The 24060-nt window shown below is 45.5% G+C and overlaps 1 protein-coding gene across 6 annotated transcripts in view; it reads right to left on the bottom strand.

The window, feature by feature from the left end:
* folr (folate receptor) overlaps positions 1 to 24060 on the bottom strand; it is a 73013-nt gene that overhangs the window by 20589 nt on the left and 28364 nt on the right. Inside the window, exons 1-3 of one of the 6 annotated variants that reach the window (XM_068033033.1) lie at positions 17856 to 17960; positions 14428 to 14606; positions 1011 to 1140 (exon numbers count right to left, since the gene is read on the bottom strand). In XM_068033033.1, coding sequence (XP_067889134.1) covers positions 1011 to 1140; positions 14428 to 14432 — 135 coding nt within the window. In that variant the 5' untranslated portion in view covers positions 14433 to 14606; positions 17856 to 17960. Of the gene's footprint in view, positions 1 to 1010; positions 1141 to 6529; positions 6626 to 6685; positions 6964 to 14427; positions 14607 to 17855; positions 17961 to 24060 lie in introns of those variants that run through there. The other 5 variants (XM_068033034.1, XM_068033037.1, XM_068033035.1 and 2 more) reach the window with 5 other exon arrangements.

The raw sequence follows: 24060 nt of genomic DNA, 5'->3' as shown, positions 1-24060 counted from the left end.
AAGTGCTAGGCCATTCGGGGGTGACGTCAGGAAGCATTTCTTCACACAAAGGGGAGTGGAAATCTGGAACTCTTTCCTCCCCCCCTCCCCCACAGCCCCCCCCCCCCAAAATAAAATGCTGTTGAGGCTGAGGGGGATCAACTCAAAGCTTCAACACAGAGATTGACAGATGTTTGTTGGGGAATGGCATGAAGGAATGCGAAACCAAGGTGTGGCAGAACAGACCTCTCGGAACTGAAAGGCAGTTCTGGCTCCAGCTCGTTATAAACTAATTCCCTGCAGGAAACTGAACTTGTGGGGTCAGGTTCACAGTCAACTGTGATGCTCTTCACAGCCAAACACCAATGCTCACACAAAGAATAGCAACTTTTCGGAGGTGCTAGTGGCTGGTGGAACTGTACTCCAGGGAAGGAAACAGCAAATTGGCAGCCCCTCAGTTTAAAAATTCTCATCCTTGTTTTCACATCCCTTCGTGGCCTTGCCTCTCTCGATCTCTGTGAGCTCATCCAGCCCTACAACCCTCCGATATCTCTGCACTCCTCTAATTCTGGTCCATCAAACATCCCTGTTTTTAATCACTCTACCATTGGCAGCCGAGCCTTCAGCTGCCTGGGCCCTAAAAGCTCTGGAATTCCCTCCCTAAACCTCTCTCTCCTCCTATAGGACGCTCCTTAAACCCTACCTCTTTGACTTAGCTTTTGTCACCTGTCCTAATACCTCCGTATCTGGCTCAATGTCAAATTTTGTCTGACTCTCAATCCTGTGAGGCGTCTTGGGACATCTTACTGTGCTACTAATGCTTTATAAATGGAAACTGTTGCTGTTGGGGGAGAGGAGATCAAAGAATGAATAAGAAGGTTCACAGCCCCACACTGCCACTCTCTTATACCATCTATTGCCAGACCTAGAGCACTGATACAGTGGCCCATTGGCAGGGCAATGAGCATTACTCAGAGGAGGGGGGGGGTATAAAAGCAGATGCCTGGCCTGCCTTCTTGTCTCCCCGTTACCTGTTTGAAGAGTTTCCCCTCGTATCCGGGCTTTGTCTTGTGGTGCTTCGCGTCCATACAGATATTAAGGACATCCTTGGCTGCCGACACAGTCAGAGGCAGCCCCAAAATGAACAGCCACAGCATCTTCCTGCATAGAAGTAGAATGCGAGTGAGAGAAACACACAGAAAATAGGAGCATTCACACAGGTTTGTATCGTTCTACAATAAAATCTGCAGATGCCAGAAATCTGAAACAGAGAATGCCGGTAACACTCAGCTCGTCAGGCAGTACCAACAACCTGCATTTATATAGCACCTTTAACATAGTAAAACCTCCCAAGGTGCTTCACATGAAGGTTATCTGACACTGAGCCACATGAGGAGATATTAGGACAGGACACCAAAAGCTTGGTCAAAGAGATAGATTTTAAGGAACATCTTAAATGAGGAGAGAGAAGCGGAGAGGTTTAGGGAGGGAATTCCAGAGCTTGGGGCCCAGGCAGCTGAAGGCACGGCCACCAATGGTGGAGCGATTAAAAATTGGGGATGCCCAAGAGGCCAGAATAGGTAGAGCACAGAGATCTCGCAGAGTTATAGGGCTGGATATTATAGAGTTGAGGAGTGAGGCCACAGAGAGGTTCAAACACAAAGATAAGAATTTTAAATTTGAGGCGTTGCTGGACTGGGAACCAATGTAGGTCAGCAAGCACATGATGGGTAAACAGATCTTGGTGGGAGTTCGGATATGGGCAGCAGAGCTGGAGGGAGGAAAGGTCAATAACCTTCCATCAGAATTGGAAGGTGTTAAAGATGAATGTTTGAGCAAGTACAGAGCCAGTAAAGGGATAAGCACAAAAGGAGACTGGGTGGAGGACAGGAGTAATTCCCCATTTGTTTTTTCCCTGCCTCTGTATTTTCTCAAAACAGTTAAATCTCCAACTTCTTCCAGTCCTCACAAAAGGCCATTGACCTGACACGTTTAACGCAGTTTCTCTTTCCACAGATACTGCCTGACCTACTGAGTGTCTTTCCAGTATTTTGTTTTTATTCTACACCTTCTCAGCTGCACTTTACTGAGATACAGACACGAGAATCTCACCCACTGCTCCCATACAGCCCATGGCATACAAATCTAAAGCAACAAGACCCAGGTACATTCTATTAAACAGAGTTACTGTGGTGACTCACTGAACATAGGAACAGGAGGAGATTCAGTCCTCGAGTCTATTTCACCATTCAATTCGATCACGACTGATCGGTATCATAACTCCAGCGACTCGCCTTAGCTCCAAAATCCTCAATACCCCCACTTAACAAAAATCTCTGTTTTGAAACTTTCAGTTGACCCTCAGCCTCAATAACTTTGGGCAGCAGGGGAGGTCGAAGAGTTCCAGATTTCCACTACTGTGTGAAAAAGTGTTTCCTCGCATCACCCCTGAACCCCTAGCTCTAATTTTAAGGTTATTTCCCCCTTGTTCTGGACTCCCCCCAACACCTCCCCACCACCACCACCCCCCGACTCCCAAGAAAATGGGGTAGAGGACGTTTCAAATCCTTTGATCACATTAAACGCCTCATGTGACCACCGCTTAGTTACATAACTTTACGTAGAACACTTCAATGAAACCTCAAGACTGCCATTGGAATGCAACACAATTTGCAAGTCAGTTCTGGCCAACAGTCATGGAGTCATTTACGGCACAGAAGGCCATTCGGCCCATCGAGTCCATGCCAGCTCTCCGCAGAGCTATCCAGTCAGTCCCACTCTCCGGCTCGATCCCCGTAGCCCTGCAAGTCTATTTCTCTCAGGTGGACATCCAACTTCCTATTGAAGTCATTCATCGTCTTCGTTTCCACCACCTCGTGGGCAGCAAGTTCCAGGTCATTATCACCAGCTGTGTAAAAATGTGCTTCCTCATATTCCCAGAGTTCCAGTCAATCATTAATCAAATTTTATCAAAATTAATAAACGGGATCTCAAAGGGAATAATCTCTGGATTACTCCTTGTGCCATAAACTGGTGGGCAAAGAGACAGAAGCACAGTGCAGATCTATGCATGGCTGAAGAGATGGTGAAAGAGGGAAGGCTTTAGATTCCCAGGGCATTGGGACCGGTTCGCGAGGAAGTGGGACCCATACAAGCCGGACAGGTTGCACCTCAAGAGGACTAGGACCAATCATGGTCACGAGGAGGTTTGCTAGAGCTGTTGGGGAGGGTTTAAACTAACTTGGCAGTGGGCTGGGAACTTCAGCATAGGTTCAGAAGGTAGAGAAGCAAAGCTGGAAATGGAAGGCAGAAAATGAACTGTAAACAACATGTAAAATACAGATGAAACAAACGCTAGAAAATAAACAAAGATGTTCAGCAATGCTTAATGGTATATACTTCAATGCATCTAGTGAAAAAGGCAGATGAACTAAGAGCACAGATAACCACTTAGAATGATATCATAGCTATTACTCCAACAGCTTAAAGAGCAGGAATGACAGCTCAATATTCCTGGTTACAGAGTTTTCAGACGAGATAGAGAGGGGGATAAAAAAGGAGGGAGACGTCATATTGGCTAAAGCCCCGTGACGAGGGATGACACTAGAAGGATCAAATGAGGCCATATCGGTTGAGCTGGAGAACAAAAAATGGGCAATCGCACTACTGAGAGTGTACTATAGATCCCCGAACGGGCGGAGAGAGACAGAAGAGTAACTCTGTAGTAACTCTCCGAGAAGTGCAATAACAATAGGACAGTAATAATGGGGGATTTCAACTATCCTAATATTAACTGGGATAGAATTAGCGTGAAAGGCACAGAGGGAGCAGAATTCTTCAATAAAAACAAGGTGCTGAAATACTCAGCAGATCTGGCAGCATCTGTGGAGAGAAAAAGGGAGTTAACGTTTCAGGTCAGTGACCATTAACTCTGTTTCTCTGTCCACAGACACTGCCAGACCTGCTGAGTACTTCCAGCACTTTCTGTTTTTATTTCAGATTTCCAGCATCTGCAGTATTTTGATTTTATTTTAGGAAATATTAGTCGTTTTATGTCTTTGAAAGTGGATAAATCACCAAGCCAGGATGAAATGTATTTCAGGCTCTTAAGAGAAGCAAAGGAGGAAACAGCAGAGGCTCTGACCATTATTTTCCAATCCTCTCTGGCTACAGGCATGGTGCAGTATTGTACGGTTGTTTAAAAAGGGAGAAAGGGATAGACAGAGTAATTACAGGCCAGTCAACCTAACCTCGTGAGCATCTTTTGGAAAAATTGAGGCACAGTACCATTCGTCATTTAGAAAGACACGTATCAAAGACAGTCAGCCTGGATTTGTTAAGGGAAAGTCGTGTCTGACTAAGTTGATAGAATTCTTTGAGGAGGTAACAAGGAGGGTTGATTAGAGTAGCACATTTGATGTAGTCTGGATGGATTTTAGTAAGGCTTTTGACAAGGTCCCACATGGCAGACTGGTCAGAAAAGTAAAAGCCCATTTGATCCAAGGGCAAGTTGGATCCAAAATTGGCTCAGCGGCAGGAAGCAAAGGACAATGGTTGACAGATGTTTTTTGTGACTGGAAGGCTGTTTCCTGGGGGGTTCTGCAGGGCTCAGTACAGAGTCCCTAGTTTTTTGGGGTATATAATCAATGATTCAGACTTAAATATAGAAGGCAGAATTCAGAAGTTTGCAGATGAAACAAAAATTGTTCCTTGTGGTTGATAGTGAGGAGGATAGCTGTAGACTGCAGAAAGATATCAAGGGGACAGAAAAGTGACAAATGGAATTCAGTCCAGAGAAGTGTGAGGGTGGGGAGGGCAAACTAGGCAAGGGAATACACAATAAATGGTAGGATACTGAGAAGCATAGAGGAACAGAGGGACCTTGGAGTGCATGTCTACGGATCCCTGAAGGCAACAGGATAGGTAAGTAAGGTGCTTAAGAGGGCATGCGGGATACTTTCCTTTATTAGCCGAGCCACCGAATAGAAGAGCAGGGAGGTTATGTTGCAACTGTATAAAACATTAATGAGACCACAGCTAGAATACTGCGTCGAGTTCTGGTCACCAGACAGCAGGAAGGATGTGACTGCACAATAGCAGGTACAGAAGAGACTTTTGACGATGTCGGCAGGGATGAAGAATTTTAGGTTTGAGGAAAGATTGGAGACTGAGGTGTATAAAATGACGAGGGAACGAGATAGAGTGGATAGAAAAGACCTATTTCTGTTAGCAGAGATCACTAACCGGGGACACAGATTTAAAACATTGGTTGAAGGATTAGGTGAGTTGAGGGAGAAATTTTTCACCCCGAAGGTGCTGGAGTCTGGAGCACATCGCCCGAAAGAGTGATCGAGTTAGAAAACCTCATCGCATTTTAAAAATACTTAGATTTGCACTTAAAGTGCCATAACCTATGGGCTATGGACCAAGAGTTAGAAAGTGGGATTAGGCGGGATATGTTTCAGCCGGCACAGACCTGACAGGCTGAATAGCTTGCATCTGTGCCGTAAATTTCTATGATTCTGCAATCTATCTTTACGCCACCAGATGCTGATAAGTCAGTTATTTCATGTTTTTAAATTGCTCCTTTGTTCATTAAAAGTCCTGACAAAACACAGTGAGATTATAAAAGCTAGAATCATGTATCTGTGTGCTTGTGGCCCTGTGTTGTGTCTGCTCAGAGCAGACCTTGGGCAGAAGCAGGTCTTTGAATTTCAGCCAACAATGTTCCAGAAAATCTTTGTAATCAAAGACACAGAAAACAAAAACAAACCAAGGGCTAACTCTCCTGGAATTTGTACAAGAGGGTCATCAGTGGTGGGAAAACACTTTCATTTTTGAACAAGCAGCACCGCGTAAAGCATGACTTAGATAAAAAAGTAAAGCTCCCTCTACACTGTCCCCCATCAAACACTCCCAGGACAGGTACAGCACGGGGTTCGATACATCACTCTGAGCTCTGTACTGAGTGTGTGGAGATTTCAAACTCTCTGTGCAAAACCAGGTTATGGTTCAGGGACTTTGCGTTGTTCCCTGTCCCCAGTTTGCTGCTATATTTGCTGCTTCTCTCCGATGGATTCACGGTCATTCGCCCACTCTCGTCGCAACTTGCCACCCACCTCCCCAAACCACCCTACCAAAGACAGCAATCGGCAAAAAAAAACAAAAAAAAAAGAAAAAAAAAACGGGGTTAGATACAGAGTAAAGCTCCCTCTACACTGTCCCCATCAAACACTCCCCAGGACAGGTACAGCACGGGGTTAGATAGAGAGTAAAGCTCCCTCTACACTGTCCCCATCAAACACTCCCAGGACAGGTACAGTACAGGGTTAGATACAGAGTAAAGATCCCTCTACACGTGCTTTAGATATTTCACAGAGGAACAAGGGGGGAGAAGCTGTGTAGAGAGTAAGAACAGGCAAAGTGAAAGTTTGGTCAGAGAGAGATAATTGCAGAAAGTTCCCAAGAGGGAGTGTCAAGATTGCAGCAGTTTGACAGAAAAATAGCTGACAGAATAGAAGGAAGGACAGATGCAAATGGACAAACGGACCTGGCACTGTCTGCAGTCCCTTGGGAGGTTTTGAACCCAGAGTTTGATCTGCGACTCGACATTCCTGGACAGCAGTCAGTAGCTACCACCGTCAGGAGTTCCCGTCACAGACAGCAGCAAGCTCCACACTGCAGCTCAATGCCCTCAGATACTCACTCTCCTCCGCAGGCAGTAGCAAGCTCCACACTGCAGCTCAATGCCCTCAGATATTCACTCTCCTCCGCAGGCAGTAGCAAGCTCCACACTGCAGCTCAATGCCCTCAGATACTCACTCTCCTCCGCAGGCAGTAGCAAGCTCCACACTGCAGCTCAATGCCCTCAGATACTCACTCTCCTCCGCAGGCAGTAGCAAGCTCCACACTGCAGCTCAATGCCCTCAGATACTAACTCTCCTCCGCAGGCAGCAGTGCCATTAATAGCTTTTTATCTCAACACAAGGTCTCTTCTAACTGCTCGCAGTGTCAATCTATGATCCAAAGTGCAAAGCCATTGAACTTTCCTTTAAGTTAACCCATAAATTACCACATCTGATGCCTTTAAATCTTGGCCTCCTCCACAATCTGGGATGAACACAGACTGCAGAGGATGTACAGAGCAGTTCAATGATTTTTGTTAAATCCAATACAATCTCCTTCGACAACAACTTTCATTTCTCCAGCACCTTTAACTTAGTAAAATGTCCCAAGGCACTTTAACAATAAGCCCGAGAGGAGGGTAAATTCCAAGCCATATAAGGAGATATTAGGACAGCTGGCCAAAACCTTGGACAAAGAGGTAGCTTTTAAGGAGCATCTTATAAAAGGAAAGAGAGGCAGGGAGGTTTGAGGAGGCAACAGAGCTTAAGGCTGAGGCAGCTAAAGGCACACCATCAATCGAACCACAGAAAAGTTACAGCACAGAAAGAGGCCATTCAGCCCATCTTATTTGCGCGGCCGGAAAAAAAAAGCCGCCCAATCTAATCCCACCTTCCAGCACCTGGTCCATGGCATTGAATTGAATTGGAGAAGTGCAGAGATCTCGGGGGTTGTAGGGCTTCAACTTAATCGCTGTGTGTGGCGTGGCTCTACTGAAGGGCCCAACTCTTCAATCAGATCCCCATCAGCTGCCTGCCCATCCCTAAGCCAGATATCCCATACTCTTCACACACAGGCCTGTAGGATAAGCTGTTCCATTGTGGAGGGCATCACAATTGTGTTATGATGTCCATAAGCCTGAAATTTGCAACCTGACTGGACGGATCAGGAGAAGGTAACCGTACCTGTTACTTCACCCACTTTACTAACTCCAGTGGGCATCAGTGCAGTCTCAAGATGGAACCCTTTGCCCATGTGGCTGAGTCCCACACAGATTGGGACAGTAACCCACAGGAAAGGCAGCAAAGCTCAGTGATATCATTTTTAGATTTGATTAAGGAACTCTTTTTTTTAAAAAAAAGATTCAGCAATCATTGGAACAGGAAGAGGCCATTCAGCCCCCTGAACTTTGTTCCTTCTACACTCTTTCATTTTCTTCACATTCCTTCCGGAAGGCTCTCTCTTTCTCCCTCTCCTGCCTCTCTCTCTCTTTCTTCTAATTTAAGTTTCCTCTGTTCCAGTTGTATCTTTGCTAACAATACCCTGTCTGGGTCTACTTCTAACCCTGTTTCTGCTTCTTCAGATTCAAGGGGAAAATGGTTGGCCCCTGGCCTTAGGAGTTCAGACTTCCTAGCCTTGCCACGTACAGTGATCCCACACTGCTCAGCCATTTTCCTCGGCTCCTCCATAGACAGTGCTTTTAACTTATCCCAAGTTACTTCACCCTGACTTGGGGAGCTGCTAGCTTCAATCACAGACATGTTAGTATTCAAGCACACACAACCACAAGAAAACCTCTATTACAATCTTACTCTTTTTTGATTGGAAACAATTCAGCTTCCCACTTCCAATTTCTCTCATTTGTCTGCGGGTAAAATTGCAGAGGCCAGCTCCCAAATTTCTGTTACGACCAGGTGAGAAAGAGGTCGAGGGTTCCCTTTCAGCCTTCACCTGGTCTTACTGGAACAGGGATTTATTTTTAAACACATCGTGTTCTTAGCTCCCCCTTGGCAGGGGAAAGGGAAGGGGGAGAGCGAGGAGAGGTGGGTTCAGTGGACACGAAGGCCAAGTGAGTGCGGTGAGGCCAGCTAATGCGGGGGGGGGGGGGTTTAATTCTTTCATGGATTGTGGGCATCACTGGCAGGCCAGTATTTATTGCCCGTCGCTAATTGTTCTTGAACTGAGTGGTTTGCTGGACCATTTCGAGGGCGTGTAAGAGTCAACCACATTGTTTAGTTTAGTTTAGAGATACAGCACTGAAACAGGCCCTTCGGCCCACCGAGTCTGTGCCGACCATCAACCACCCACTTATACTAACCCTACACTAATCCCATATTCCTACCACATCCCCACCTGTCCCTATATATTTCCCTACCACCTACCTATACTAGGGGCAATTTATAATGGCCAATTAACCTATCAACCTGCAAGTCTTGGGCATGTGGGAGGAAACCGGAGCACCCGGAGGAAACCCACGCAGACACAGGGAGAACTTGCAAACTCCGCACAGGCAGTACCCAGAATCGAACCCGGGTCCCTGGAGCTGTGAGGCTGCGGTGCTAACCACCGCGCCACTGTGCCGCCCATTGCTGTGGGTCTGGAGACACATGTAGGCCAGACCGGGTAAGGATGGCAGATTTCCTTCCCTAAAGGACATTAGTGAACCAGATGGGTTTTTACAACAATCGACAATGGTTTCATGGCACCATTACGGAGACTAGTTTTCAATTCCAAATCCAGCTATGGAGAGAGGGAGCAGGCCAGCTGAAAGGGAGGAGGAAGAAACACAGCAAAGAAAAGAATATGGGAGACAGGCTTGTTGCAATACAAGCTGGAGACTGCAGGAACATAGACGGGGCTCACACAGTGTAGACTGAAAACTGACGGGTCGTTTTAATCCTTCAGGTCTTGGATACACAGCCCAGAAGGATGGTGAAAATGTACTGATGAATGGGTTCATGACATGTTCGATCACACTAACAAACCATATAACATGAAGTGGCAAAGGCATTCATGTATGATCAATTAAAAAGACTTTTACTCCAGGCTGTTGATCTAGTTTTTAGCTCAGTGATAGCATTCCCTTCCGAGTCAGGAGGTCCCAGGATTGAATCTCACTCTGGACAACTGCGACAAGTGGTTACTGGAGCTCTGGCCTGGAATTCTAAGTTGAATCTGAAGGGATTCTCAAATCCAATGGGTGTGGGTGACCCTTTTCCCCATCATCAGGGTTGAGGGAGCCCATAAAACTCTCCCGCCATATCAGCTGGGATCAAGATGGAAGGAGTGTGACATTGCAGCCTCTCAGACTGTTAATTCAGCCTGCAAATCCTTCCACTACTTCCCACTGCTCCCCAACAGAAGAGGGCGAAGATACAGACAATAGCTTGCATTTATACAGCGCCTTTTAACGAAGTATAATGTTTTTACTCAGGGTTCTGACACAAGTTCACAAGAAGCCAACTTTTTGTGTATAGGGTAATGGATTGGAACGGTAAGGGTTAATCAGGGCAACAAAAGGTTTGTTTCAATACTGTGACTGAGCACCTGGCAGCTGAAAGAACAGGTACACAAGGCTAAGTCGATCGATCTGAATCTGCTGCTGCACCACTGGAGAATCTGCAGAGACTCATCAACAGGTTTGCGGCTGCCTGCAACGAATTTGGCCTAACCATCAGCCTCAAGAAAACAAACATCATGGGACAGGACGTCAGAAATGCTCCATCCATCAATATCGGCGACCACACTCTGGAAGTGGTTCAAGAGTTCACCTACCTAGGCTCAACTATCACCAGTAACCTGTCTCTCGATGCAGAAATCAACAAGCGCATGGGAAAGGCTTCCACTGCTATGTCCAGACTGGCCAAGAGAGTGTGGGAAAATGACACACTGACACGGAACACAAAAGTCCAAGTGTATCAAGCCTGTGTCCTCAGTACCTTGCTCTACGGCAGCAAGGCCTGGACAACGTATGTCAGCCAAGAGCGACGTCTCAATTCATTCCATCTTCGCTGCCTCCGGAGAATCCTTGGCATCAGGTGGCAGGACCATATCTCCAACACAGAAGTCCTCGAGGCGGCCAACATCCCCAGCGGCGCTTGAGATGGCTTGGCCATGTGAGCCGCATGGAAGATGGCAGGATCCCCAAAGACACATTGTGCAGCGAGCTCGCCACTGGTATCAGACCCACCGGCCGTCCATGTCTCTGTTTTAAAGATGTCTGCAAACGCAACATGAAGTCCTGTGACATTGATCACAAGTCGTGGGAGTCAGTTGCCAGTGATCGCCAGAGCTGGCAGGCAACCATAAAGGCGGGGCTAAAGTGTGGCGAGTCGAAGAGACTTAGTAGTTGGCAGGAAAAAAGACAGAAGTGCAAGGGGAGAGCCAACTGTGTAACAGCCCCGACAACCAATTTTATCTGCAGCACCTGTGGAAGAGTTTGTCACTCTAGAATTGGCCTTTATAACCACTCCAGGTGCTGCTTCACAAACCACTGACCACCTCCAGGCGCTTACCCATTGTCTCTCGAGATAAGGAGAAGAACCACTGGAGAGGAGGAGGAACAGTTTTGACACTTTCTCTGAATCAAGCAGTGCGTGGGGAATACTTGCTGATCGAGATAAGAAAGACAAAGGGAACTTATCTTTTCCTTGGTGCTTGAAATCAGATTGAGCAACAGATGAATTTTTTAATAATCTTTTTGTTTAATCCAGCAGTTCAAATATAAAATCAAAAGAAATACCAAGGTAATCAGAACTCAATGATTCAAAAAATGCCGGCAATCCAAAAAAATAAAAACAAAATCATACAAAATTGTATTTCAATTGGAACGAGGAGAGGGAGGGAGTGCAGAACAAGGCAGGGAGGGGGAGCGCAGGTGAAGGAGGGAAGAGAGGGGAGAGAGCAGGAAAAAGTCAGGTAAGAAATAGAACAAGACTTCGGTTTGTGAGCAAACACAGCCTGACACGGCCTGTTTACTTTTTTAAGTCCTCAGTTCTGAAGTGGTCACCATAGCTGCAAATACAACAATAGTTTTAATAGTCTAAGACTCCTAGTCTTTTTAGCATGGTTACTATAGCAATAATGTTGGTTAAATATGCAACTTTGTGTATTGGGCAAAGGCAGAATTGGAAGCTGCTGGGTTTGAAGTTTAAATTTTGAGTTTTCGTTTGTCCTTATTTAATCACAACTTTTTCTTCCATTCACTCCAATCTCCTCCCACCTGTGTTCAGGTGTCTGACACTGCCTCGAGCTCCTCTCACCTATTCTCAGGTGTCTGACACTGCCTCGAGCTCCTCTCACCTATTCTCAGGTGTCTGACACTGCCTCGAGCTCCTCTCACCTATTCTCAGGTGTCTGACACTGCCTCGAGCTCCTCTCACCTATTCTCAGGTGTCTGACACTGCCTCGAGCTCCTCTCACCTATTCTCAGGTGTCTGACACTGCCTTGAGCTCCTCTCACCTATTCTCAGGTGTCTGACACTGCCTCGAGCTCCTCTCACCTATTCTCAGGTGTCTGACACTGCCTCGAGCTCCTCTCACCTATTCTCAGGTGTCTGACACTGCCTTGAGCTCCTCTCACCTATTCTCAGGTGTCTGACACTGCATCGAGCTCCTCTCACCTATTCTCAGGTGTCTGACACTGCCTTGAGCTCCTCTCACCTATTCTCAGGTGTGTGCAACATCCTATCCTCCCCCACCTATCCTGACACTGCCTCGAGCTCATGAAATGCAGAAACAAGCTGAAACATTTAAAATATCAGGTTTAGCTGTTAAGAGGTCAGAAACAACCTCAGAATCCACCAAACCAACTTGCATTTCTACTGCAACCCAATAATGTCCCAAAGCACTTTCCAGTCAATGAAGTAATGTTGAAGTCTAGTCACTGCTGTAATGTAGAAAACATAGCAGCCAATTTGCACACAGCAAGATCCCACAGCAGCAGTGTGATAATGACCAGATAATCTGTTTACACTGATGATAATTGAGTAATGAATATTGGCCAGGACACCAGGGAGAAACCCCCTGCTCTTCTTTGAAATAGTGCCATGGAATCTTTTACATCCATCTGAGAGGACAGATGGAGGCTCAGTTTAATGTCTCATCGGAAAGATGGCACATCCGACAGTGCAGCACTCCCTCAGTACTGCTGAAAAATCACCCTGAGGGGGAAGGTTAACAGCCAGCAGTCGTGGTCCACATTGGTACCACTGACATAGGTAGGAAGAGGGATGTGGTCCTGCAGAGAGAGTTTAAGGAGCTAGGTAAGAAATTAGCAAACAGGACCTCAAAAGTATTCATCTCCTCAATACTCCCAGTCTTCTTCTTCTTTGGCCTCCTTGTCTTGAGAGACAATGGGTAAGCGCCTGGAGGTGGTCAGTGGTTTGTGAAGCAGCACCTGGAGTGGCTATAAAGGCCAATTCTAGAGTGACAAACTCTTCCACAGGCGCTGCAGATAAAATTGGTTGTCGGGGCTGTTACACAGTTGTCTCTCTCCTTGCGCTTATGTCTTTTTTCATGCCAACTGCTAAGTCTCTTCGACTCGCCACACTTTAGCCCCGCCTTTATGGCTGCCCGTCAGCTCTGGCGAACGCTGGCAACTGACTCCCACGACTTGTGGTCAATGTCACAGGACTTCATGTTGCGTTTGCAGACGTCTCTAAAGCTGAGACATGGACGGCTGGTGGGTCTGATACCAGTGACGAGCTCGCTGTACAATGTATCCTTGGGGATCCTGCCATCTTCCATGCGGCTCACATGGCCAAGCCATCTCAAGCGCCGCTGGCTCAGTAGGGTGTATATACTGGGGATGTTGGCCGCCTCGAGGACTTCTGCGTTGGAGATACGGTCCTGCCACCTGATGCCAAGGATTTTCCGGAGGCAGCGAAGATGGAATGAATTGAGACGTCGCTCTTGGCTGACGTACGTTGTCCAGGCCTCGCTGCCATGGAGCAAGGTACTGAGGACACAGGCCTGATACACTCGGACTTTTGTATTCCGTGTCAGTGCGCCATTTTCCCACACTCTCTTGGCCAGTCTGGACATAGCAGTGGAAGCCTTTCCCAGTACTACGCACAAATGAGTATAGAAATAGGATAGTGTAGATGAATGCATGGCTGGAATGATGGTATAGGAGGGAGGGCTTTAGATTCCTGGGACACTGGGACCAGTTCAGGAGTGGACGGCACCTGTACAGAGCTGGAACAAATTTCCTTGCGGGACGATTTGCTAGTGCTACTGGGGATGGTTTAAACTAACTTGGCAGGGGTGTGGGTAACAGGAGATAAAACAAGAGGGGAATACTGAGGTGCACAGACAATTGGAAGAGACAGTTAACATTAGAGTAGGAAAGAGTCAAGTATTAGGTGGGATCAGAATGTTAGACCGTACTAGACAGGGCAGTAGTTCTGTATTAGATGGAAGTGGACTGAGAAGGACTACGAGGAATGCAAAGACAGAATTACAATGCAAAGTGTGGGAAGGTTGGTGAGCTACAAGCACAAATAGTAATTTGGAAATATGATGTAGTGGCAATAATGGAACATGACTTAAAAATGGCGAGGATCGGGTGCTTAAGATGCAAGGACATAAGGTGTTCAGAAAAGAGAGAGAAGGAAAAAAGGGAGGAAGAATGGGAGTACTGATTGGGAACGACATTGCAGTGTTGGAAAGGGAGTATGTGTTTGAAGGGGTAAAGACAGAATCCATTTGGTTAGAGCTGAGGAGCAAAAAGGGTATGATCATGCTACTGGGGTTATTCTATGGACGTCCACAGCAAAAGCGTCTTCTTAGCAACAGGCACCAACATCAAAAACAATAACTCACAGCATCACATGGCAGCTTCACGTGCAGGACTTGTGGCAGAACCTGTCTCTCGAGGAGTTGTCTTCAGAGCCACCAACAAAAGGTGCACCAAGAGAAGACACCCCACCGAAATGGATTATTTTGCTGCTTGTCCATCATCTTTCACAGATGGAAGGATGCCAACCAACCAACAAATAGTCCTGCAAATAGCGAAAGAGAGAAATAGAGGAGCAAATCTGCAGGGAAATCACAGAGATGTGCAAGAATCGTAGAGTGCTGACATTGGAGAACTTTAATTACCCAAATACCAATGAGAATAATGTTAGAGTAAAGGGTAAGGAGGGGGAAGAATTTCTGAAATGTGTTCAGGAGAACTTCTTTGATGTTGTCAGCCAGACTAGAAAGGAGGTACAATAAAAGCAAAATACTGCAGATGCTGGAAATCTGAAATAAAAACAAGAAATGCTGGAAATACTCAGCAGGTCTGGCAGCATCTGTGGAGAGAGAGAGAGAAGCAGAGTTAACGTTTCAGGTCAGTGACCCTTCTTCAGAACTGGCAAATATTAGAAATGTTATAGGTTTTAAGCAAATAAAGCAGAGGTGGGGCAAGAGATAACAAAACAGGTGTTGACAGGACAAAAGTTTAAGCAAATAAAGCGGGGGTGGATGTAGAAAGGAGGCATTGTTGGATCTGGTGCTGGGAAATGAGATGGGCCAAGTGGACCAAGTGCCTGTCGGCGAGCACTTGGGTAAGAGTGATCATCGTATCATAAGGTTCAGACTAGTACTGCAAAAAAGTAAGGAACCAAATAAAATAGAATATCTAGATTGGAAGAGGGCTAATTTCAACACGACGAGAAGGGATCTAGTCAGGGTAGAATAAAACCAAAGGCTGATAGGAAGAACTGTATCGGAACAACGGGTTATCTTTAAGGAAGAGATGCTTCGGGTACAGGCCAGGTAATTCCAACAAGGGCGAAAGGTAAGGGAACAAAGAACAGGGCTCCTTGAATGACGAGGGAGCTAGAGATTATGATGAAACAAAAAAAAAAAAAAGAGGGTGCATGATGCATGTCAGGTGAACTCATCAAATGAGAGCCAGGCCAAGGAGCCAGCCGAGGGGAAGAGAGGAGAAAAATTAGATGACAAATACAGAATGAGAGAATAGAACAGCAATTAACATAAAGGGGAACCAAACAATCTTCTACCGGCATACAAATAGCAAGTAGGAAGAGGTAATACTTTGTATCAGCGTTCACTAAGGAAATGGAATCTGATTTTCCCTTAATTCCCCAGACTCACTTTCTATAGGACCATTGCTCACTTTGTTAACTTTTCTTTTTAAAATATCTGTAGAACTCTTACTATCTATTTTTATATTACTCGTCAGCTTTCTCTCATACTCTAATTTTTCCCACCTTATTAATCTTTTAGTCATTCTTCACTGCTTTTTATATTCTGTCCAAACTTCTGACCTGCTACCCATCTTTGCGCAATTATATGCTTTTTCTTAACGTTCGATACTATCTTTAACTTTTTTAGTTAACCACGGATGGTGGGTCCTCCCCTTTGGAGCACTTTCTATACTCAATGTCACAGTGTGTAGGAACAGAGGGACCTGGGGGTACATGTGCAGAGATCTTTGAAGGTGGCAGGTCATATTGAGAGAGTGGTTAGTAAAGCATATGGGATCTTGGGCTTCATAAATAGAGGCACTGAGTACAAAAGCAGGGAAGTAACACTGAACCTTTTTAAAGCTCTGCTTCGGCCCCAACTGGAGAATTGTGTCCAGTTCTGGTCACCAGAGTCAGGAAGGATGTGAGGGTCCTTGAGAGGGTGCAGAGGAGATTTACCAGAATGCTTCCAGGGATGGAGGATTTTAGTTACAAGGTTAGGTTGGAAAAGCTGAGTTTGTTCTCCTTAGAACAAAGGAGATTGAGGGGAGATTTAATAGAAATGTATGAGATTATGACAGGCTTAGTTAAGTTAGACAAGGAAAAACTGTTCCCATTAATAAATGGTACAAGGAGTAGGGAACACAGATTGAAGACTTTGGGTAAAGATGCAGAAGGAATAAGCTAGCATTTTTTACACAGCGGGTAGTGATGACCTGGAACTCACTGCCCACAAGGGTAGTGAAAGCGGCACAGTGGCGCAGTGGTTAGCACCGCAGCCTCACAGCTCCAGCGACCCGGGTTCAATTCTGGGTACTGCCTGTGTGGAGTTTGCAAGTTCTCCCTATGTCTGTGTGGGTTTCCTCCGGGTGCTCCGGTTTCCTCCCACATGCCAAAGACTTGCAGGTTGATAGGTAAATTGGCCATTAGAAATTGCCCCTAGTATAGGTAGGTGGTAGGGAAAATATAGGGACAGGTGGGGATGTGGTAGGAATATGGAATTAGTGTAGGATTAGTATAAAATGGGTGGTTGATGGTCGGCACAGTGGCGCAGTGGTTAGCACCGCAGCCTCGGTGGGCCGAAGGGCCTGTTTCAGTGCTGTATCTCTAAACTAAATAACTTCAAGAGGAAGTTGGATGGCCACTTGAGAGAAATAGACTTGCAGGATTATGCAGCTTGAGCAGGGAGTGAGACTGACTGCTAGGCTCCGTGGAGAGCCAGCATGGACACGATGGGCCGAATGGCTTCCTTCTGTGCTGTAAAATGACTATTTTTAGCTGTTAACAAACGTGCAAGTTCCAAAAGACATTCAGTACTCAAAAGTGTTAAACTGCACCGTTTCATTTCATTCATGTGTGCCACTGGCAACACACTTGCTTTAGTTTTTAAAACTGCCACTCCGATAGCACTGCACCGCCTCAGCCTGGATTCTGGACTCGAATGGTCAGCTAAACTGACCTCCAGCAGATCGAGCGACTACAGAGCAAGGATGGATATTTGAAAGATGTACGGATTCTCAAAAGAATCCTCCTGTGTACCCCCACATATTCCACACACTCTTTCTCACCCCACAATTGTTCCACTGCCAGAAACCAACAGATTTCTCATTTCAAACAAGCAGTTCTGAAGTTCAAATTCTTCTGAAATATACAATTAAACTTAGGGAAACCAGAATTCTTCCAATGAATTTTCACAATTAGCGGGCCAGTTACTCCCCACTCCACACACTGGCAGCCAATCTCTCCTTTTAAACAGCATTAGATCTGCTGACAGTTCATCCTTTCATTCATTCGCGTGCAGCCACTTTAGACTCAGTCTGCAGCCAGCAACATTATTGCTATCAGCAGCAATCAGAACAATAATTGTTAAATTCCTCCTGGCTCACTTGTGCATCCAAATGCAGCCCTGGTCCCAAAATCTACCCCCACCCCCGCAGCTCACAAAAATCAATGCCATTCAACCCCAAACACACACTGGCTGCAGTGCAGGTAACCTGCCGCTGCCAAGCAGTGCCAGCTTCACCCCGCTCTGCTTCTGCTGCTGCTGCCTCTCACCTGTGCCCAGGTGCGCTGCTCCGCTCCACCTGCGCCCTCTCACTCCTGCTGGCGCCAGCTGCGCATGCACCACTCCCTCGTGGCTCCTGCTCCTGGAAGGCCCACGTGCTCCTTTCCGTCCCCCTCCCCACAGCGCATGCGCCCCGCTGCCTTTGCGACATGCATTGGCAACAAGGCGAGCCGAGTGCGCAGGCGCGGGCTGTCGGCTTCCCCCACCACCATCACTCGGCTGTTCTCAGCCTTGACCCGCGTTCTCTGCACAACAGTCGGGGGTGGGGGGCGGATGAGGAGCCAATTCAGGCTGTCCTGCTAAAGCCCACCATCCACCACAATTGCACTTCAGTCTCACATTTCCTGATCTTTGGTCAGCCTGCCCAAGAGGCAGCGAGCAGGCCCTTGACCATCTAGGGTGGCCACTGGTGCGGGCCAGGAATACAAGTCACAGACCCTGCTCACCAAGCCCCCGCGCATACACACACGCAAAATTAGGTACCAGCTTAAAGCCTGCTGGCACTATTAATTAAAATGAGCAGGGAGCCAATGTGTTGAAATCCGGGCTGTCCGGTACAAAACCAGACAAATGGCCACCCTGTGATCAGGAGACCTACTGGTCTCCTAGGCCTGGTCAAGGTCGCCAACAACAAACCCAGGTAGAGCACAGTCAATGAGGGTCTGTCACTCTGCCTCTCCTCAGTGGCTATATCCCTGGAGAGAAAGAGCATGTGGTTTCCACTGATTTAAAAGAAAAAAGACCTGCATTTATGAAATGCCTTTCACCACCATCGGACCTCCCAAATCACTTCACATCCAATGAAGCACATCTGAAGTGTAGTCACTGTTGTAATGTAGGAAATGCCGCAGTCATCTCCCACAAACTGCAATGTGATAATAACCAGATCACTTATTTTAATGCTGTTGATTGAGGGACAAATATTGGCCAGGACACCGAACGCCCTACTCTTTTTAAAAATAATGCCATGGGATCTTTTACGTCCACTAAGAGCCAGATGAGGCCTCAATTAAACATCTCATCCAAAAGGCAGCACCTCCAACATTGCAGCACTCCCTCAGTACGACCCTGGACTTGAACCCACAACCGACTGATTCAGAGGTATGAGTACTACCAAATGAGCCTTGAGGCTTTCCACCACATGGGCACTGAAGAGACAAGGAATACAATTATAAAATTATACATATTTTCTGTTAGTTTGAAGATAATTTGGAACTTAGAATCATAGAATAGAACAACACATAAGGAGGTCATTCAGCCCATCTTGTCTGCACCGGCTCTCCGAATGAGCAATTCACCTCGTGCCACTCCCCCACCTTCTCCCAATAACCCTGCACAGTCTTCCTTTTCAGATAACTATCTAATTCCCTCTTGAATGCCTCAATTGAATCTGTCTCCACCACACTATCTGGCAGTGCATTCCAGTTCCGAACCACACACTGCACGAAAATGTTTTCATGTCGCCATTGCTTCTTTTGCTAATTACCTTAAATCTGTGCCTTCTTGTTGTTTATCCTTCCACCAATGGGAACAGTTTCTCTCTATCTACTCTGACCAGACCCCTCAGGATTTTGAATATCTCTATCAAATTTCCTCTCAACCTTCTCTTCAAGGAAAACAGTCCCAACTTCTCCAATCTAACTTCATAACTGAAGTGTCTCATCCCTGGAACCATTCTCGTGAATCTCTTCTGCACCCTAACACCTTCATATTCTTCCTAAAGTGTGGTGCTTCGAAAAGAACCCACGTCTTTCCATTCCCTAGCTCTTTCCCTATATCCCTGCAATTTGTTTCGCTTCAAGTATTTATCCAATTCCCTTTTGAAGATTACTATTGAATCTGTGTCCTGTCAGGCAGTGCATTCCAACCACTCATGTAAAAAAAAAAGTTTTTCCTCATGTCACATTCGGTTCTTTTTCTGGTGTCATGCCCAGTATGTCCTATTCACAACTTCAAATATGGACTGTGTTCAGCATAGAATCTTCTGGAACTGAATTTTTGTTTTTTTTCAATGAACCACAATGGACACTAAAAGTCTACATAAGATGACTGCTGAGGGTCAGGTGACTTTTGCAATTTCGGCCCAGACTCAGAAGTATCTCAAGCATCTGGAAAGTTCCTAATTGAATGACCAAGGGTGGACTGCCTCCCTTGAATGGGCAAACCAAAATGAAACCTTTTATGGAATTCCCACCTCCTATTGTTTATGGACTCCTAGACTCACACCGAGCTCAAAACTTAAAGAGAGCTGTCCGAAACCAGCTAAATTATAAATAGAGGTGAAATAGAGCCACCATCCATCTCCCACTGTTTCACAATGGCTTCAAACTTCACATCATTCTGGGTGGATAACAGAAGTATTGATCAGGTGGTCCCCTGACCGAAACTACTCACAGATAACTGATCTTATTACCCAAAGCACCAGGGAGAAACTAGTCACTCTTTAAACAACAGCTGGAGAGACAGCAGTAAAGACAAAACACTGATGCCTTAAAACTGGAGACTACAATATCTTAAGGTCTTCAAGCCTGTTCCTTTTCAAGTCCACCAGTACAGTAATAAGGCTACAAGCAACTAACTTTGTGACCTGCTGAAAATCCACCTCTTTGACAGAATCCTGCAACAACTTCGCGACACGACTCCGGCTATTGAATCCACCTAACTACACTTCAGGAGTGAAAATGTCTTCTTCACTGGGCCCCCAACGAAAGCCTTTTCCTCAGGATGAACCAAAATCACATGACTTACGAACTAGCCCTTTGTTCGCAGTTTGTTAAAGTGCACTATCCTCTTTAACAGCTTCCTTTCTCGTGAGTGAGTGGCGAGCGAATGGCGTAGCGTTAGACTTTCGGGATGAACCTGTGAATAAAATTAATCCACTTTATTTTAACCCATGGAAAGGGTGCTGCTGGTTATTCAAATTGGCCACACACTCAGGGGTTAAGAAACACACATATCTTCCTGGTCAAAAACACACTAATTACAGACAGTAAAGGGATGAGTACTGGAGTTTCAGTTCTTTCTCAGTTCTGTCCGTGACACTAGTCACTTTAAATCAGTACCCTCTGATTGTTGATCCTTCAGCCATTGGAAACAGTTTCTCTGTATCTTATCTAAACTCGTCATGATTTGTTAATGTTTGTGCCCTTTATAAAGAGGGCAATTATGGCTTAAAGTGATTCTGACTGATGATTTAATTATCCTAACTGATAGACAAAAAAGGAGAAAGAAATATAGGAGCAAAGTTTGTTTACTCTTCAGATCGGAGGGGGCGGGGGGGAGGGAAGGGAAGGAAAAGGAGCAGCGACATCTACACTCCTGCAATTACGGCAATTATCTAGACTCCCGCAATTCCAGTGTCTAGGTTTTCTTAAATATTGTGTGTTTTTCACATTGAAACTTCCTTGATATCGATGCTCAAATTATCCTTTAGTTATTACAAGAACTTGCATTTATTTGGCGCCCTCAAGGTAGTAAAACATCAAAATGCACTTCACAGATGCGTTATCAGACAAAAATTTGACACCAGGCTACATAAGGAGATATTAAAGAACTCGTATTGTAATGTTGTAATGCAGGAAACATAGCAGCTCATTGGCATACAGCAAATGTGATAATGACCAGGTCATGTTTAGGATCTGGAATACACTGCCCGAGAGGCAGATTCAACTGTGGCTTTTAAAAGGGAATTTTGCAAAGAGCTGGCAAGGACATGATCGGCTGAATGGCCTCTTTCTGTGCTGTAACCATTCTGTGATTCTACGATAATATAATTTTAGAGAGGGATAATATTCGCCATTTATTCAGCTGCGTAAGGGTTACTCCCTCTTACAGAGAACTTTGTACAATTGTTTAAAAAGGGAGAAAGGAATAGACCGAGTAATTACAGGCCAGTCAGCCTAACCTCAGTCACAGAATTATTGCCGGCTCTCCACGGAGCTATGCAATCAGTCCCACTCCCCCGCTCAATCCCCGTAGCCCTGCAAGTTTATTTCCTTCAAGTGGCCATCCAACTTTCACTTGAACTCATTGATTCTATCTGCTTCCACCACCCTCGTGGGCAGCGAATTCCAGGTCATTAACAGTGTTGGGAAAATTATTGGAAAAAATTCTGAGGGACAGGATAAATTTTCATTTAGAAAGACATGGATTAATCAAAGACAGCACAGTTTTGTTAAGGGAAGGTTGTGTCTGACTAACATAATTAAATTTTTTGAGGAGGTATTAAGGAGGGTGGATAAGGGTAGTGCATTTGATGTAATCTATGCAGATTTTAACAAGACTTTTGATAAGGTCCCACATGGCAGACTGATCGAGAAAGTAAAAGCCTATGGGATCCAAGGCAAAGTGGAAAGTTGGATCCAAAATTGACTCAGAGGCAGGAAGCTAAGGGTAATGTTTGATGTTTTGTGACTGAAAAGATGTTTACAGTGGGGCTCCACAGGGCTCAGTACTCACTCGGTTCCTTGCTTTTTGTGGTGTACATACAAACATATGAATTAGGAGGAGTAGGCCATTCAGCCCCTCGAGCCTGCTCAGCCATTTGATAAGATCATGGCTGATCTGATTATGGCCTCAATTCTACTTTCCTGTCTCCCTACCATAACCTTTGACTCCCTTGTCAATCAAGAATCTATCTAACTCGACCTTAAAAATATTCAATGACCCTGCCTCCACTACTTTCTGGAGAAGAGAATGCCACAGACTAACAACCCTCTGAGAGAAAAGATTTCTGCTCCGTCTTAAATGGGAGACCCCTTATTTTTTTAAACTGCATCCTCTAGTTTTAGTCTCTCCCACAAGGGGAAATATCCTCTCAGCATCCACCCTGTCAAGTCCCCTCAGGATCTTATATGCTTCAGTAAGATCACCTCTCATTCTTCTAAACTCCAATGGATACAGGCCCAACCTGTCCAACCTCTCCTCATAAGATAACCCCTTTGTCCCAGGAATTAGTCAAGCTTTACATCTTATTCTCCTATCATCAGCAAATTTAGCAACCATACATTTAGTTTCTTCATCCAAGTCATTGATATAAATTGTAAATGGTTGAGGCCCCTGTGGCACTCCACTAGTTACAGCTTGTCAACCTAAAAATGCCCCATTTCTCTCTGCTTCCTGTTAACCAATCCTCTATCCTTGCTAATATGTTACCCCCTAAACCATGAGCTCTTATTTTGTGTTGCAACCTTTGATGTGGCACCTTATCAAATGCCTTTTCGAAATCCAAGTGCACCACATCTACATGTTCCCCTTTATCCACATTGCTTGTTACAGATATCAATTAGTTGGACTTGAATGTTGGGTTTTTGATTATTATTAAGATGATACAAAAATAGGCCATGTGTTTGTAATGAAGACGAAAGCCGTAGACTGCAGGAAGAAATCAATGGACAAGTCAAGTGGGCGGAACAATGACAAATAGAGTTCAATCCAGAGAAGTAAGAGGTAATGCATTTGGGGAAGGCTAACAAGGCAAGGGAATACACAATAAATGGTAGGATACTGAGAAATGTAGAGGAACAGAGACCTTGGAGTCTGTGTCCACAGATCCCTGAAAGTGGCTAGACATGCAGGTAAGGTGGTCAAGAAAGCATATACTTGCCTTTATTAGCTGAGGCACAGAATATAAAAGCATTTCAGCACTTCCCCCCCTGCTCTCACATCCACATCTTTGTCCTGGGATTGCTGCAGCGTTCCAGTGAATATCAACGCAAGCTCAAGGAACAGCATCTCATTTACCGATTAGGCACACTACAGCCTGCCGGACTGAACATTGAGTTCAATCATTTCAGAGCATGACGGGCCCCCCTTTGTATTTTTAGTTATTTTTTTTTATGTGTTTATTTTATTTTAGTTTGTTTAGTTTGTTTCTACTGTGCCTGCCCACTGTTTTTTATTTCATGTTTGTGCTTGGGGCCAGGCTGTTCAGTTTTTAATGCTTTGTCTTTCACCACACCATTAACAGACCATTTGTCTTTGCTCCATGACCTTCTGGTCAGTTATTCTCTGTGACCTTTTCCATCAACACCTTCTCCTTTGTTGTCTCTTGCCCCACCCCCACTTTACTTGCTTAAAACCTATTACATTTCTGGCTCTGTCAGTTCTGAAGAAGGGTCACTGACCTGAAACGTTAACTCTGCTTCTCTCTCCACAGATACTGCCAGACCTGCTGAGTATTTCCAGCATTTCTTG

The sequence above is a fragment of the Heterodontus francisci genome, chromosome 6 (genome assembly GCF_036365525.1).
Source record: "Heterodontus francisci isolate sHetFra1 chromosome 6, sHetFra1.hap1, whole genome shotgun sequence".
Classification (NCBI taxonomy): domain Eukaryota; kingdom Metazoa; phylum Chordata; class Chondrichthyes; order Heterodontiformes; family Heterodontidae; genus Heterodontus; species Heterodontus francisci.
The sequence above is the reverse complement of the archived record's forward strand: the minus strand, read 5'-3'. Positions and strand labels throughout refer to the sequence as shown.